Source organism: Lepisma saccharinum, chromosome 2 (assembly GCF_977018435.1).
Source record: "Lepisma saccharinum chromosome 2, izLepSacc3.1, whole genome shotgun sequence".
NCBI lineage: Eukaryota > Metazoa > Arthropoda > Insecta > Zygentoma > Lepismatidae > Lepisma > Lepisma saccharinum.
This window is the reverse complement of record NC_139230.1, coordinates 109551628-109570473: the sequence shown is the minus strand read 5'-3', so window position 1 is coordinate 109570473 and position 18846 is coordinate 109551628. Positions and strand designations below refer to the sequence as shown.

Here is an 18846-nt window from a genome sequence, read left to right as displayed (position 1 = left end):
TCATCAAGCCATTGGAGATTCAATGTTGTCTAGGCTAGCTCAAAATAAGTTTGGTTACCCAGTCCAAAGGGACTATGACGGTAGATACCATGTAGGGCTATGTAAGTCGGGACAATCCTCTAGCCAGCTGCTCAGTGAACTCCGTCGTACTAAAAGTGTGCACGATAAAGTAGTGTTGATGATTGCAACAAATGACATGCTCCGAGGGGAAGACAGCGACAGAGTGCTGCGGAACCTCGAGTGCATAGTAGGGGTTCTTAAGAGGAAAGGTGCCAAGAAGATAGTCATTCTGACACCTCCACCAATTCCCAGTCTAACGAAGGAAAATAGAGCTAAGTTCTGGGCAGGGTATGATTCTCTCCTAGGTAAAATTACCTCACTGGAGAACAAAGGTTATATAAGAGTGCTTGATGTTTCTTCCAAGTTTACTCACCAGGGTCAAGAATTAAATATGTCCTTATTTGAGGAAACCATGGGGTATGGCAGTTACAAAAGGCCTGACCTGGTTCACCTCAGTCCCAGGGGTATGGATGTAATTCTCAAGGTGTTAGATGAGGTACGGTGGTTTACCCAGCAACAGCCAGAGACCAACAAACGTCAGTCACCTCAACAATGGGAGGATGTAGACGCCATAATGCCATACACCCCACCCACGGGAAACTAGCCAACGCTGCTCTCGTAGGGGGTGATGGTGGCAAAGGTGAAGTAAAACCCACCAGATTAGTAAATGTACCATCCTGTAACATAGACGACAGTGTGTCTATAGAAAAGGAACTGGTTAGGGATAATTGTAACAGTGTAGTACCCATTAATAATTTGTATTAGTCAAATAACATGTAATATTTTTAATGTTATACATTGTGTCAGTGGGAGAAATATAAGTAATCAACATGTAAATAACATGAAGCTATGGAGATGTAGTCCCAAAGTATACAACCTGTACATCGACAAGCTCAAACTATTACATCCTGATTTAGCATCCAAAGTGCCTCAAAAATGCTAAGTAAAGTTGTGGATGGGGTTCAGTTCTGTCTGAATACAGAACAACAGTTGTAAATAGTATATGGGACCTATATTTCATTTTTGTGCATTTTATATACGTTCAATGTTCTAATATACCATATATTTAGAGTATTTCACATTTATGTTGTCCTATTTGAGGGTATGGTAAGAAATATATCTCAGAGCTAAAAATGCCAAAACAAAATTAGTAAAGATCTCCACTACCACCATGTTTGAGTAGGCCAAAGGTAAATGTCGACACAACCAAGGTACAGCCAAAGCCAAACATGGGAATTCACCACCAACTCAGCCAAATTGTGTAAGTAACGGGGAAAGTGATAGTGTGCAGCGACCCATCACAAGTGTGACACCATCCCAAAACACACAGGCTTAGGGGTGAAGAGCGATACGACATCACAAGCAAGATGTTGGGAACTATCCACCATGCCCCCTGAGGCACAGGAGGCATGGGGAGTGTCCGAATAGTGGTTGTCACCCCCCAAGATTACTGAGCGGAAATTAACAACCACGAAAACCCGGACATATCCATAGTGCGTATTGTGTAAGTGCGCATAGACGAGTGATATCCGAACTTACGTATAAAGAAAGTCCAATGTGTGTATGCAGACTTATGTACACAAGTACAGTGTTAAAGGGCTTCTTTTTATAAATATGTCTCTTTGGACTAATTGCTGAAAGGGTAGAATAATCCACTCCCTTCAAGGTGAAGAGAACAAACAGTCTTACAAATTATGTACGGTGACCAAAGTATCTTATATATATATATATATATGTACATGTATAACCATTCTTTATCATATAAATGGGTAGTCATGACTCAAGACACTCAAGAACTTTCATAGGGATAGGAATGGAACAGGAGGCAGAAACTCTGTCCTCAATGTATTACAAATATTTTTAATATGTATATTCCAAGAGTGCATCAATGTAGATGTATATTTCAAGTATCGTAATTTTCAACATGTCTATTACAGGATTATATTAATGTCAATATGCAAGACCATTTCAAGTGTTTCTCTTAACAGCATATGTGTAATTTAATTTTATATAGCCATGAATATTTATTTTTGTGTGTGTTTGCATAATAGTGTTTAAGGTTAGTGAGGGTAAAGAAAAACGAATTGCTTCTCGAATCCTTTTTCTTTTTCCCGAGGGGCCGGGATATGTATGACCAATCAGCATTGGGCATACATGCCCACACACAAATAACCACAGGCCAACCTAAGTACAAGGGCCATTAGGTTGGCATCAGGGAAAGCTTGCGAGAGCTATTTTCCCAGAGATTTATACCCCCCACCCCCAATTAGAATCATGGGTCATGTTTACCAACCAGTTGTCACTCATGGGAGGGGTAGAAATGCTTTATTTATAAAGAACCAACCATTTTTAGGCTAACAGTAGCCATTTTGGAGAACAAAAACCATGTGCTCCAAATCACATGTTTACTAAATCTTTTATTCTTTATTGAAAATCAGAGATAACACTCACCCATAGGTAAAATAATGCCTAATTTACTAAAAGTAAACTCATTTGCAATTATCTGGCATAATTAAGCCAGAAAAGGTGAAAAAACACTTTTGTTTACACTTTTTAAGCAATTGATAACTCTGCCATCTGGTGGGAGAAAGTGGCACTTCTCCTACAGACAAGGAAAGATCTCAAAGGACTCCAGCTGGCCAATGAGAAGCCTTCAAGGCTGTGACGTCACAGAGGAGACTTTCAGATGGCCTATTGTGTTCTGAGCTTGCTATTCAAGGTCACTTGTATTACAGACCCACCTGGGAGCAAGTCACCTGGAAGTTGCTGGTAAAATCCAGTGTGTGAATGGCCACCTGTGCCAGCAACAAAGGATACATAAAGGGAACAGGGATCTAAGGTCCTGTTACAGTAAACACAGGCCTAAGTGTGTGTGACCAAGTGGGATATTGTGTCCACAACTGCATTTAAGGATCCCAGTGAAAATTCAGCAAAATAGCGAGTTTTGTGTCCCTCATCCCATGTGGAAATCCAGACCACAAGGTCGGCAGAACTGACGCCATAGCAGCATCCATAGGATATCAGAGAATATCCAAGTTGTTCTTAGCCATCCATCCAAGAAAAGCCAGGAAAACTCATTCATCACTCCCCCAAAGCCTTTGTTACACCAAGGAAGCACATAATATCCAATTTTTAGTGTGGTGTACCCCAAAATTGTCCATGTATCGGGATGTGGCAATAAAGAGTGAAATAGTGTGTGTACGGCCCCAGGTATGATTGATGTAGTGTGAAAACGGCTGGTATGTAAGTACAAAATCTTTTGTATATCTTTTTTGTGTTATGTACAGTGAAGTGCTCATGTTTGGTGGTAGCTATGCCACAAGCGGTGTTCTTTTCAATGAATAAATATGTCGTTCAAAGGTGTCTGACCTTCTTTCATTTTAGTGAATCATAAGCCTACCAAGCCCTCCCCTAGTTACTGATTATTAAAGTTAGGCTAAAGTTCGTCTGTTGCTTAACAGATATCTCGGGGGATATCTGTTACTATACGGAACACCACACATGGAATACGTGTGGCCGCGTAAAGCGTGGTTCTCTTTTGTTTTTGATATATTATATATTTAAAGTTAACCTTTAAAACCAACTTTAAATCAACGTAATATAGAAACACCCAAAACCATCCCCTCTTAGTAGGAACTGCATGCTTTCAAGGTATGTATATAATTTATTTTGAGCATTTAGTTTAGGTTAGAATTGTTAGGCTGCATGGTGATAGTAAATTTATGTTACTTTTTAAAATTTACATGTTTTTTTTCATGCATGGGTAACAAAAATTGCTCAAAACCAAATAGTGAAAGTGATGATTTACCATTTTTATTAGGTTAGGATGGTTACTTTTAATGGTGATAGTAATGGAGCACCAGAGTAATTACGTGTTATCCTTTGAAACCCAAAGTCTTTTTGCATGTATGACGAAAATTGCTTCAAATAAGTGGTGAAAGTGGTCCGGGATGCAGGGAATTGGATATGTCGTGCACATTTTGGGGCTAAATATCTCACTTATTTGTGGTTTCTACATGTTAAAATTACTTTCAGACACCCATTATAACATCCAAATCTGCAGATTGGAAAAATAAAGTCAGAATTTTCGAGGGTGTGCTGTTGGTTGCCAGCCACATCCAGTCTATGCATTACAGGTGATTAAGGCGAATGACAATACATTAATTACAGTAGCCTTTTGAATTTCAACTTTTGGATCATCGCTTGCAGTTGAATAGGTCCCTTTTTACATTTCAGGTCAGGGCTGGCAGAGGGGGGGGGGACCATGCCACCGCCCAGAGTGGCAAAATTTGAAGAGAAGAAAAAAATAAGCCTATTGAAAACTTGAAAGTTTTAATGTTATATTAAATAACTTGGAAGTTAATATATCCCAACCCAAGGGCGCCGACTTTCCAAAATTTCAGTGGGTGCATATCAATGGCAGTTAGATCTGTAATTATCAAGTATTGTATACTTTAAACAACTTACATGCACAATGATTGCGAGAGGCAATGATATTATCAACACGTTACTAAAAGAAAATACCACATTCATACAAATTAAAATGAAAAAATCTTCATAAATGCAAATAATTTTAATTGTATTGCAGAAAGAACTGTGCAAGGATTTTGTTGTGAACAGAAACTACAAAATGACTAACTTTATGTACCAAATAATAATAATAATCATGACATGTTAACTTTCAATATAAAACACATTCCTTCTTACGAAAAACTCAATATGCTGACCAAGGCAGTAATTTATTTTATTAAAAACATAAACTAAACGTAACGTTTCAACCTTCTAGCAAGGTCTTCTTCAGACTCTGTATCAAGTACAAATGTTAAGAGTCTGAAGAAGACCTTGCTAGAAGGTTGAAACGTTACGTTTAGTTTATGTTTTTAATAAAATAAATTACTGCCTTGGTCAGCATATTGAGTTTTTCATATCATGGAAACAAGGCTTAATGGCGTTATTCCTTCTTACGTCATTTGCACTTATGAATTTGTTTGCAATTTTGGAAATGTCAATATTTTTAGTCATTTCTTTATGAACATGCAAAATTGCCAAATCATTCAATCTTTTTTTGGGTCATTGGTGACCGCAAAAACGTTTTCAATCGTTTAAGTGCTGAAAATGACCGCTCAGAGGTACAAGAAGTAACAGGTATAGTTAAAATCACCCATACAAACTTCACAAATTCTGTGAGCATTTCACGCATGGGACCACAGTTTTCTCTACTTAAAATATTTGTAATGTCTGACAAGTTGGCCACTTTTTCTTTGTTCGTTCTGCACACATCTAGAAACATGTCCCTGTGCAATGTTAGTTTGTCTTTATCAAAGTCTGTCCCATAGAACTGCATAATTCTATCAGCACCAATTTGACTGATAGCAAAAGCTTCAAGTTGTGAAATAAGTTCCAAAACCTTTGTTTGAAATCTACGATTTAGCGAATCCACAGCCACATCAATTATTTCAAAAAATATTTGTCTGTACATTTCCTCCAGCGTTTGATACGTATGAGGATCACTACCTTCATCGTAGGGTTTTGGCATCTTCCTTTTTCTAGGCAAAACTGGTTCATCAATGTTCAATTCAACTATCAAATCAACTATTGAGGTAGTCGGTCACAATCGGCTTCCTTGTGTTTCGGTTTATTCTTTATTAGTGCTCAATATCGGCAAGTAGTTATTTTAAAACAATTGTTGACGAATGGAGTGGGCGTATTGTAATGTGTCACTTGTAAGGAAACATCAAAGCAAGCCGAAAAGACGGGATTCTATTCACAATACAATATACTTCCATTGTTATTGTGAGGACTGCCTTTGACTTGGCCAGAGACAGGCAAGGAAGGGGGAATGTGTTGCTTGGTTGCCTTTGCACAAACACATTTGAAACAATTATGTTTTAGAGGTTAGACATTTTAACTTCCATCTCAATGTTTTAATTGCTTATTATTTTTTGATAATGACAAGTGAGAAATATTTATTTTATTTTGTTTTTATCAAATTAAAAATCTTGTGGGTGCGCCGCACCCACAAGATCATTTGTGTGGGTGCTCGAGCTCCGGAGCACCCACGTAGTAGGCGTGCATGTGCCAACCCACTGTTTTAAAGGAACATATCAGTAGTTTCACTTTAAAACCACTGAGTGCCACAAGGTGGGAAAGCAGATTTGATGCCTTAACTCCATTGGGATATCAAGTGGGAGAGGTCTATGATGCGCTTCTTCAAATAATTGGCGACAACAAAACTGTCCAAATGGTCGTACATGAGGCTCGGTGTATTGCAACCAGTTGTGTGGGCATGTCATTGTTGAAAAGAAATCTTAAGAAACAACACTAGTAAAGAAACCTTAGATTTATGTATTACAAAAAAATTGTATAACTAGAAAATTGTTTACACCAAATGTTATTGTTAAGCATGATTCATTCATCTTTTAAGAAAATGAGACATATGATTATAAAAAACTGTTTTGGCTCAAAGATAAAACTTTAAAATGGCATTGATATTAGATCAAAATTCAATATCACACATTCTATGAGGAGAAAAAGAGTAAGGAAACCTAATAGAATTTATATAGAATACCTATATAAATTTCAAGTCCACACTTACGTTCTTTGTACTTAATCTTACACAGCATCACATCAATATTTTTGTATATCCTCTCAGGCACAAGAAAGTTTCTTTTACTGAGTCTAGACCCCAGGATCTCAGCAGTCCTGTGTGAGACCAAGATCTTGAACCAAGTTGCTTTTTTGGAAAAGTATAAGTTGGGTAGAATCTAACAGTTGGAAGTATGCGTCATTGCTGCTGGCTGACATTACCGCATCACATTCACAAGAGGATGAATCCTGTAATTGTTCTGGGTACTGCAGGACTGGTACAGCAGAACCATGGGGAACTGGTAAAATTACAGATCGAATGTTATTTAGATACATACAAAATTTTGCTCTTGTTCATGATGTTAAAAACGTTCACAGAACAAAAATAGCAGTCATTGCTGTCGTTTGTAGGTTCACACCACACAGTGGATTCCGAACCATAATGGGAACCATTCACTCACACCCACAATTGCTCTAATCAAGTTCTGAAAGCTTTGTAAGGTGGCCATGGATTATCCTTCTCTCCCAGTCTGATACCAAAATAAGCAAGGTGAGCATTTCTAACAAACCCAGTTATGTTCCACCATTGTTTCATGGGCACACATGTAACAGAATGTATCTGGATTGTTCTTGCAGTCTCAACGTTGCATATCGATATTTCTAATTACACACAACAAAACACTTCACTCAGTTCACTAACGTTATGAGGTTATTCATGTTTTTAGAAGTTTTGATGGACACTAACTTCATCTCTCTAGAAAGATGCACAACACAAAGCACAGCTGCAGAATCACCTCACTCTGCCATAACTTACTGTGTTGTATAGTGATGTCAAATGTACTTTGTGAGTACATTACTGGCTACATTCCGATCTCAACATTATGTAGAAATAGTAGTAAATTTTCTGTATTTTCCATCAGGAGATTCCCCACTTTCTTTGAGAGTCCCCTTGCGCAATTTACACTGGGCCTCAATAGCTGCACCATTGTATTCGTCAGGTACGACCTTTTTTGTATTCGTTTAATCCGACATTGATATATTTCTTCCTTCTTGAGTTATTGTGCACTTTAAACATGGTTTGAGGCGATTTTCACATGCCTGTCACTCGAAAACGGTGCCGATTTCGACATTTTTTCACATGGCATTTTTTCCTTGTTTTTACTTGTCGAAACACCTCCCAAGCATTGTAACAGGTATTTTGCAACACCCTGTATAATCGTAACTTAACATATTTTTAAGTCTTTGTAGCTGAATTCTGGCAATTTTTTAATGATAGTTTGCAAGATATTAGCTACCATGTTCGTTTACAGCTTAATGATAATGACACTCTTTGTGGCTTAACATGATTAGTATTTCATATATTATGTTTGCTATTTTTGCCTATAAAAATTATTGAATTTTAAATCAAGAGAAAATTAAGTGTACTTGCAGTTTACATATTACATTTCCTTTCGTATGAGCTTCACCTCATCAGTACATTTATCTTGTGTCCTTTCTTATTCTTTCTTAGAGCCTAGTAAACACCATTCAATGATTACAAGATTAATGTAATTTTACCAAAAGTGATTCTGATATCTACAAAATCCTTATGTACATTATTCTTGAGCTGGCTCACCTTTCTTTTGTTCATACGTTAAATATTCCAAGTAATGTTTCAGTCTGTTTTCTTCATCACTAAGCAATAATTCTTCAAATGGAGTAATCTTTTCCAACTTTCCCAGAGTTCGTCTGCTAGTGGCTGTAACACTCTCATCCACTTTTCCTCTGCCCATTCCTGGAACTCCTCGTAAGTTTCCTCCAGATCCAACAAAAGGCATGACAATTGTCGTCTGAAGATATTTAACTCTCTTTTCTTCGGTTTGTTGTACCCTTCGCTCTGTTCTTTTGTAGTCAGAGACCCTAATTTAAGCTCTAATAAACCAAGCATTGTGTTAGTTTAAGACTACCGTATTTATGTGTGTATAATGCGCACCCTGGTTTTTGATGCGGGAAAGTGACAAACAATTATATCTCATATACACAGTTATTGGAAATTCGAACTATTCCTGGAAAGGGGTAATACTAGAGCACATTTGCAACAAATTTGACCCTATGCACCGGGGGTTGGATTTGATGCCATGCGACTTTTACATTTGGGGTCACATTGGAAAGAGTTAGTCTACAGTACACCAGTGGACTCCCAAGAAGAGTTGAGAGAGAGAATTGTGGCAGCCGCCCAATACATAAGAGACAGAGTGTCAATGCGAGTGACTGTCTGAAGTACGCTGCAGGCTGTGTGCTTGCATACGTAACCAGGGAAGGCAATTTGAACAGGATTTGTAGTTTTTGTAACAGTTAATTCTGACAACCTAGAATCATGAGAATGATAAATAACATTATTACTTCACTCATTTTCGTTCATTTATTTCTCACAACAGACAACTTCTTTTCACTTTACAAAGAGGTATACAATGCGCCTTCTCTACTTTTATTCAGATTTTTCCCCCAACCCATGTGCCAGTTGACAACATTTGTATCTTTTTGGAGAGCTTATGAAACAAGGAAGTTTTTTCCGTAATTTTTACATTAAGTGTGTTACCATTTTTTTTTTTTGAGTAATCCTCTTCGATTTAAATGATAATTTCCAAATTTCTTCATGACGTGTGCTCCAATGACTGCTTTTTTCTGTGGGTAAGGGAATTTTTGGCATGATTTTTTTCCCAGTAGTCACTCATTCGTCAGCTGTTAGCAACGTGTCAATTAAGTGCCCAGGGTGTAGTAGTTTTTTGGTCGCAAGTCTGAATATGTCACGGAAATCTACAAACTGCAATAACTTGAAACCCATTGATTTCCAACCCCCGGTGCATAGGGTCAAATTTGTTGAAAATGTGCACTAGTATTACCCCTTTCCAGGAATAGGTCGAATTAGCAATCACCCTGTATTATGCACAGTACAATCCAGGTTCAAGAAATGGCTCTCTTAGTAGAAGGTCGTAAATCTGTTGCTATGCCAATTAAGAGTGAATGACATCATACCTACTCACTGTGGATCAAGGGGAGAATATCCTCTTGAGTAAACAGTAAGTCACCAACCCATGCCACCTCCCCCTCTCCCTCCACTGTGTTTAGCATCCCAAAGCTTTCACTATTTAACCACCTTATTTATTCTGTAATTGTAGAAAGTGAGATCAAAATTACCTTATGGATCTGAAGTGATCAGGTAGTTATTTTCTATTACTTCTTGCCCAACAAATACTGCTGATATGCATCCCATGTGATGGGAGGTGCATCCTCAAATTCCTCCAGAACGGCACTGCTTTTCTTGGTGTGAAAAATTGTTGGACATGGCCTTTAAACGTTTATACATGGTTTTGCTAATTTTCTCTTTACTTTTTCTAAAATAACTTCAAAATCTATACTTTTTCCATGACTAATGTAACATTTATAGGAGGCACATTCAGGACCCTCAAAACTAGCAGTTAGCAACACAAAATATCTTCCCTTAAGGCATTTACACCCTCCATATGTCATATTATTTGGCCAGTAATACATTTTAATTATTATTTTCTTTTTCCTTATCTTTTCTTTCATCCAAAGTACCATAAAAATCAGAATGTTCCTTGATTTTGTGATGATCTTATTTCAACTGCATTGCACATTTGTGTCACCATCTTGAATGGAATACTTTTGCCATATTCAGAAACTACAGAATTTAAGCTTTACAATGATATATAACATGATAGGGTTCCGTAAACATGAAAAATCAATGCAAGTGTCAAAAAATCATGGAATGACCCTGTACGGTTTCACATTGGTTGTCCGAATTATTCCCAACATAATATGCACCACAGATTTTGGGGGCAATAATTTTGGAAAAAAGTGTGCATTATACATGAGTAAATACAGTATTTACACACAAATCAAGAACATTTATTACGTGAATGTTAAATAGACCTCTGTGGCAAAGTGGTTAGCGCAGTGCACTATGACAGAATGTATAAAAAGAGTATTTTGTTTCGTGGGTTTGAAGGTTGTCAGTAAATTGATCAATATGAAGTAGTCTGGATGTTACATAGGCTGTCTTGTACAAATAACAACCACAGACATATCTAATTATATATGATCTAGATTTGTCATTAACTATGAAAACCAGTACCACACTATGTTCCCTGTTGTTTGAAATTAATAGAACCATCAAACAGGAAGTTGCTCAACAGTCGTTCACCTTTAACATGTTCGACATTTCTCCTGAGCAAGCTCTAAGTAATGGACCACTGCCATTCAAAATACCACCTATCGATTCAACCCATATGTTTTCATGCAGTGACATTCAAAATTCAAATATTGTATTATCAGTTTTAGCAATATTTGCCTGTAACAAATTTGTACTGTATATACAAGGATTGGATAAAAAGTAATGGCAACACTGCTGTCCCGTGAAAGGGGTGAGTCACAGTGCCACAAGCGTTTCGTGGCTGATAAAGGAATGTCAGACGAGAAAGTATAGTGAGTGGGAGCGATTGTATGTTATTCAGTCAAAAACAGCAGTGCTCTGAAGCAGAGGACGAGAGTGCAAGCACCCTAACAATATGCTTAGGCAAGAAGAACAACGTCTCTCAGGCAGACGGTCAACGCAGCCTACTTCTGCACCTTCTTGCAACACCACCTTCATTTCGCATTAAGAAGGAAGCGACGGCACGTTCTGGCACGGTCTCCCATCACCCTGCATGACAATGCAAGGTGTCACACTGCGAACAATGTGACGGCGCTCCTGCATAACTGGTAGTGGGAGGTACTGGAACATCCGCCATATTCACCGGTATGAGACCATGTGATTACGACCGTTTTGTCAAAATGAAGTAACCACTGGGCGAGAAGCACTACGACATGCGCGAAGCCATCATACGTGCTATAGGGCGGTCACTGAGGTACATCGACAGAGATGGATGCGCTGACGGTGTACGACGCCTTCCATACGTGTGACAGAAGGTCGTAGAGATGAGGGGCGATTACTTTGAAGGAATGTAACACGTGCTCCTCTGCCAATACAGTCAAGTACCAATTATACCAGTGTTGCCATTACTTTTTATCCAACCCTTGTATATAATAAGTGTTCCTGTATGCCATGTCTGCCCGTGCTTCTGATGCCCATGCTCGCAGTGCAGTACATGGTAAAGGTCATTAGCTGCCCACCTGCTGGGTACTGATGGATGCACAAAAGCTTCCCCTTCATTTGGGGAAGTTGAGCTGGTTCGAGAGAACAGCGGTGCAGGGCGGGAGTGGGCAGCTATTTCTTCCCATTACGGCAAGTGGGCAATGGATCACATTTGCAGACTTCTACTACAGAGGTAAGTGCCATAATCAGATATCTGCATGCTCAGAAGCAGACAGACGCAAGCAGAGATCCACCGGTAATTGTGTGAGGTGTAAGGACTGGACGTCATAAGACACAGCATGGTCAGACAATGGTGCAGACAATTCATGGAAGGCAGACCTGACCCACCATGCATGACCCCATACAGCTGAATGCACGCACGCTCTTTTGCATCATTCAAGTGGGAGGTATGACATCATGCGTGCCAACTTCCATCTCTTCCTTCTGGCAGGACCTATGTTTTGACAGCGATGCTGTTGTACAGAAGGTTCCGGTCTTTGGAGGCAGACACATGACATGCTACAAAAAATACCTGAGCAACAGTGGTGAATAAGTCGAAAAGTAAATTATGGGTCACTGTAACTAATACAACAAATGTCAATTACAATCGATGTTCTTGTTTTATTTTATGGCTAATTGGAACTTACTTTCTGGATGCCCCTCACATAAAGTTAAAGCCTAATAAATTCAATAGAAATAGACAAAAAGTGAAAATTCAGTAGAACTGGCAGAGGAACATCGATTACTGAGGAAAGAATGATTATAGTAATTATTAGTATCTAATTATATTACAATATTTACCTATTTATTATTACTTTATTCCATAACAATGGACATTAATGCATAAGAATGCCATGCATTCATTTTTCGTTGGATGTTGTAGTGAGGCATTTTGTTGCAATTTGACATTGGTTGGATGGTGATATCAGACAAAAATCGCATATATCAATGGAAACCATTATTACAAAATGTTGTACCAGACATCCGAAAAAAAAAATCAGGTTGCATAAAAGATTTGTTTCCATGTTCCTTCAGAATGTCCAACAGGAGCCATAGTAGGTGTCCCCCTCCCCCCAAACCCCTAACCTCTCTTGGTTGACATCTCCACCCCCTTATTACTCCCATACAGACAAGAAAAATGATGATTCAATACATTTTTAAATTTGATTTTTAGAGGTTCATCAAATGGGTCAGTCCTGCCTGGAAGATTCATTGTATTGCATCTACAGTTCAAAGTAACATTTGTGAATAAAGACAAAATTCCTTGACATTTCTTAGACTTTTTTTGACCTCTGAAATTCCCTGACTTTTCCCAATTTTCCAGGTCTGTCAATACCTTGAATATGTGTTACAGGTAGTGACCAGGAACTGCTAGCGTTTGTTCATGATCGCTATCATTCGTTTGTGATGAGTTTCTAACATGGAAATGATTTTTGAGAAGTTATTTTCCATTATTTCTCATCCAAATATACCAATGATATAACATGTTATATGCAGTGTCATAGGGAAACACACACATTGTTTCAATGTTAGGAGTTGGAATTATTCCGTGAAAAACATGCATCACAGTTTTTTTGGGTCAAAAATTTTGGAAGAAAGTGCACACTATATGTGCATAAATACGGTATGCACCAAAGTTCGCTATATTGCACTAATCTGTTGTAAATCATCAATGTAAAGGGACATCATCATGAGGAATAGACAGTGAAGGCACCAAAGGGAGGAGGAAGGTGCAGCAAGGCTTTCCCATTTAATATGTTCAGTCATACAGGTCCTGGCAAAAAAAAAAACATGTTAAACATTAGGCCATTCATCTGGATCTTATGTTTGCCATAACTCTTGTTTCCCACTTTATATGTTTTCCAAGCTGTGCCAATGTCATAAAATTTGCCAGAAGACCGTTCAGTTCATAATACTAAAAGTTTTGACCAAGTACACCCGTGAGCGAAAAAAAAAAAACACCCACCCTCGAAAATTTCAAAGTCCAAATCTGCACGATGTGACAACAAGGTGGGACAGTATAGCAAACCTCATGTACGAAAAAGTAACATCACCAGAATGTGGAAGCCTTTGTGATGTTATAACAGACATGTAATTGGTTCATATGTGTATTTTTGATGAGTAGTTACAGATAATTAAACAACTTTCCATTGATATATTTCACGAAACATTATTTGCTCCTGCTTCATTCGTGAAAATTGCTATTATGGCAGTTAACATTCAGGGTCGGTCTTGTTAAACTCTTTGAAAACGTGAAAGAAGATGGTATGTTGACTCCAAAATATGATAAAATACATTCATTTTTAACTTGATGAAAAAAACGTGCTGAGCTGGCCACCATGGCAGAGTGGTTAGGACATCGCGCTATGACACCAGGGGTCATATTCATGTACATTAATTCAAACAATTTTGTATTTTATTTCTGTTAGACTTTTACTTTTGAATATTAGGAATTTGTCTATCAAATTCTATCATCATCCATTACCTAATACCTAACCTATCATACCCTACCTTAACCTAACTTAACTCCGGACCCCATTGTCGTTACATTTCTAAATTTTGTATACTTATTGAGTAATAGTGTATGTATGACATGTAAGTTTTTTGAAAACAATTAAAATAACCAATTTTGAGAAAATGGCTACCAAAGTTTTCTTTACACCACCTTCAATTGTTTTTTTTACCCTGGCATAAACATGCTATCTCGTGTGAAAGAGACCTTCAAGACCTTTTCAATGCCATCTGAATCTCTTCTATAGGTGCTCTGGTTGCCAAAATATTGCAATTTTAATTTAACAAAATGTTGGAAAAAATGGTCAAAATCGCAGTTTGCAACACTGTAATTTCGGAAATGCAGTAGATATGAATCTGCAAAGCTGCATATTTTCTACCTCAAGTGGCCCTTTCAGTATGCCAAATTTCAAATGAATCAAAACATGTAAGGTTGAAAAGTGCCTCTTCACTTTCGAGTAACATGTTCAACAAGTTCAGTCCAACAAGAAAAATAGTTCACTTAGGTGTTTTTAAAAACTGCTTGTTCAAATGAATGTTGTGTTAAACACAACATGTTTAACCCTTACCCCTACATCTAATATGCTTAACATAAAATCTTAAATGGTACAGTGGTAGCATCGTCATCTTGTAATCAAGGTGTCCAGAGTTCAAAACCAATGGAGGGACATAGTGGTTTGGATCCCACTTTAAAAACTGTAGGTCCAGTCCCGATTAGTCTTACTGTGTATAAAGTGGACTTAAAACACCAACTCAATCAATAAAATCGAAACACCCATGCATTCACAGCAATGTACGCGCACACACACACTCACTCACTCACTCACTCACTCTCTCTCTCTCTCTCTCTCTCTCTCTCTCTCTCTCTCAATTCCTCCTTCCCTTCTTTCAATTTCACCCTCTTTCCTGATTCCTCTCTCATCTTATTCACTGAGAAGTTGGTACTATCTTCAAACTACCAATTATTTCATCACTGCTGCACAAGCTTGCTATTTAAAATTTAACTCATAAATATTTTTTTAATTTTATGGAAATTTCTGGAGTATTTACAATCATGTACATGGAAAATTATAATTGAAAATGTATTGATGAAATTATACATAATGTAATTCACCTACCACACTACAGATTAATTGGTTAAAAAACTTACATGAAGTGATACAGGCCTAAATTCTAATACTGGACAAGTCACTAGTCCACTTACTTTTCATTAATATTACTTAAAATATTTCACATTTCTAGAAAAATCATTTCTCTCAAAACCAGTTTATCATCATTGAGTTTAATCTTACTTACTTCCTTCTTCTCTTTCCTTTAGCATAGTCTGAATGTATTGATGTGCAGAGTAAACAGTATTCATGGCCATAAGTGCACCTGTTGGCAACATTGCAGCTACACTTAAAGGAACGTCTTCAGGTATTTTCACTAAGTATTTTACGTCATGAACAATGACAAATTCTGCATACCTAAAAAAAAGCCAAACAATACAAAAATATATTTATTTTAGTCTTATTTTGGTACAAGTTTAATTGTGATGACATGCTCATTATGTCGATTTGCAGTAATCAGTGCCTTGAAGAATCTTATTAGTAATTAGTAAAATTTTATTTGATCCTGGCTATTTTTTGGTAAAGAGCAGAGGATTTCAAATTTCCCACCAAAAACAAGAATGGCTTTTACAATAGAAAATATTTTTTCCTCTGAAAGTATGAGCAGTAAGTGCATAATTCATGCCACAAATATGGAACACAGATCATGAAATATACAGGTACCACTTTGAACCCTCACTTCTCAGTGTTGCCTACATGGGGGCCAAAATAAGTTTAAATAAAGTCAAATATCCTTATTTTTAAGTTCATCATCTTCTTCTTGATAAATGAATATTCCATTTTTTTTTATCATAGTCTTGTAGCCTAATCTGCAATGTACAAAATGAGCTAAAATTTGTAACTCGAGCATTTGTAGTTTTCAAGATATAAATATTTATTTAAAACCTTGCAGAATTTGTAATTTCTCACTCAGCATTGGTGCCTACATACAGAAAGTCAGTCCCAGCATCAAGGGTTAATCAGATGAAGGTGGTGATGTAATATGGTGGGAAAGCTAACCCAAAGTTGATGGGTTTAAATCAATCCAATTGTACTAGGTTTAATTCACAAATGCCTCAATCTGAATAAGTATGCACGACAAGTTGTATGATAGTTTCTTTCTTTGTGAGAGGAAAAACTTGTCAACAAATTCTCATACATATACTATTGTATAATATTTACTATGAACCTGAAAAAAACAGAAATGGAAAACCATGGCATGGGAAATACATTTTCAAATTAGAATAATAATGACATGCTTCTTTCACCACAATGACATACATTAGTATTTAACAACTTTTTTCAAGACTGTTTATATAATATATTTAGAACTTTAAACCAAGCAACAAAAAAATTTGATTTTGAAAACTAAACATGTGATTCTTTGAAAAATATATATGAATGTTTCTAAAAGAGTTCATGTGCATGCATACCTCTTCATTGGCAAGTAATTCTTACTTATGTCAGCAGAATAATATAATGGAAATTCACACTTCTTAACTGTATCTTCATATAAATTTAATTAATATAAATATTAATATAAAAGCAGTCCATTTCTAAAGTACCGTAATATTAAAGAAATGTTATGTTAAAGAATAAGGAAAAAAAAGGTGAAGGTGGATTTTTTAATCTTGAACTTGAGCTTACTACTTGTACCACAAATATATATTATACAAATAATTATAATGTTTAATATTTGTAATCTGTGACCATGTGCCAAATTCACTTTTACATGGCATGAATACAAATTGAAGAGGGTAATTTAAGTACCTGATGCCCAAGGAAATTCCAAAATCTTGTCTTATTTCTTGGATTTGAAATCATCTGCAATGCATTATGCTTAACTTAGTGAAAACTATAAATTTATTTTCTGAAATACAATTTCATTAAGTACATAAAATAACCAAAGGACACAAAGATTTTTAATTACTGTATTATTTAATGTATTTAAAATAAAGGGTGTGGCATAAAAATGGGCTTTTTTAAATGCAACAACACTAATACTATGTTTTATTTTTAAAAAATACAAACCATCAACTACATCCTTGCACATTGCCATTTGTGAAATATGCACAGTCACGTTCATATTTTGAAAATTTTGTCCTACAGGTTACCACCACTTCATCGTTAGCACTCAGACAATCTGCGACAGAAATCGTCCATTGCACTTTCCAACATCTGAAACATGTTGGTTTCTGCTTCAATGCACTTATCGCAGCTTCAAAGTTCTTCACCCACATCCTCTTTTCATTGGCTGATAAAATAAGATCATGTCTCCCGAGATTAAAATTACGTCAATATTCTTGTCTCACAGAGGCAACAAAGTCACCATTCTTATGAAACATTCTCACAGCAAAGGAAAGGCTGAGCTCTGCTCCACTGTAATGGCATACATTGCTGATGCAAATGATAATCAATAAGAATTGCCAACACCATTACAGAAACTCTCCCAATGAAAACAAAAAGACCCATTTTTATGCCACACCCTGTATTATCTTAAAAAACACAGAACGAAAGCTGAAGAATAAATACTCAGAAATATTTGAAGACTGTGTGTGCTACATGTTGACTTCCAATCACAAGGAATGGATATTATGTCATATTAAACAAACTACACAATGCTGTCACATTTCTTTTCATTTCTCATCTAGCTAATGTTCATGTGTACATTTGAAATATTGAATGCTTGTGGCAGTGCATGTGCATATGTAATGAATTGCTCACAGAAAACTGACCTAAGTTGCTTTATATTGATGATATACATGAACTATTGGAACAAGTTGATAGCAAGAGCCTTAATCTTCACTTCCACCTACAGGAAAACAGAAAAACTACTCTCATTTCCAAACTTCTGCAACAGCATGTGATAATGACCTTGTAAGTCATGTGAGTTGAAAGGCATTTTTTGGAGGACAGAAAGTTGTTTTGACAGGTCTGTCAGTTGTTACAAAGACTCATAATTTTAGACTCATTTGTATTGTTCCCTGATGAAAAGGGATGAAAATTATTATGGAGGAGACCAACATGTATACAGAACATTGCATTCAGGGCTGCACTACTAAACTGTGATCTTGTGTTAGTGATTGGGAACTGGTAACAAGGGTTGAGATTCTTGGGTTTCTGATAGAGTTAAGTCGTTAGTGCCTTTGGAGCATGTGGTTCAGGGTTCAATACCTTGCAGGAGCTCCAAAACTTAATGAGGGCAGAAAGAAAAAGAAGTAGGGTCTCCAGTCTAGAAAGTCATAAAACAGAAGCAATGTGAATAGATGCCCAATCCATTAATCACTCAATGAAAAACTGCTTTAGAGTGTAGGTTTTTTAAGGGGGGGAGGAGAGGTGTTGCTGATGTTGATGGGCACAGAGCTAGGGTGACCAGACGTCCTCTTTTATCCGGACATGTCCTCCTTTTTAGGTGTTTGTCCGGCGTCCGGGCGGATTTTTTAGAAATCGGTAAATGTCCTCCTTTTT

At 37.0% G+C, this 18846-nt stretch overlaps 1 protein-coding gene across 4 annotated transcripts in view; it reads right to left on the bottom strand.

Moving 5' to 3' along the window:
* Positions 1 to 18846, bottom strand: part of Drat (Death resistor Adh domain containing target) — a 217307-nt gene that overhangs the window by 43061 nt on the left and 155400 nt on the right. For all 4 annotated transcript variants that reach the window (XM_083117531.1, XM_083117533.1, XM_083117532.1 and 1 more), the window contains one exon: positions 15587 to 15756. In XM_083117531.1, the coding sequence (XP_082973657.1) occupies positions 15587 to 15756 (170 nt within the window). The remainder of the gene's footprint in view (positions 1 to 15586; positions 15757 to 18846) is intronic.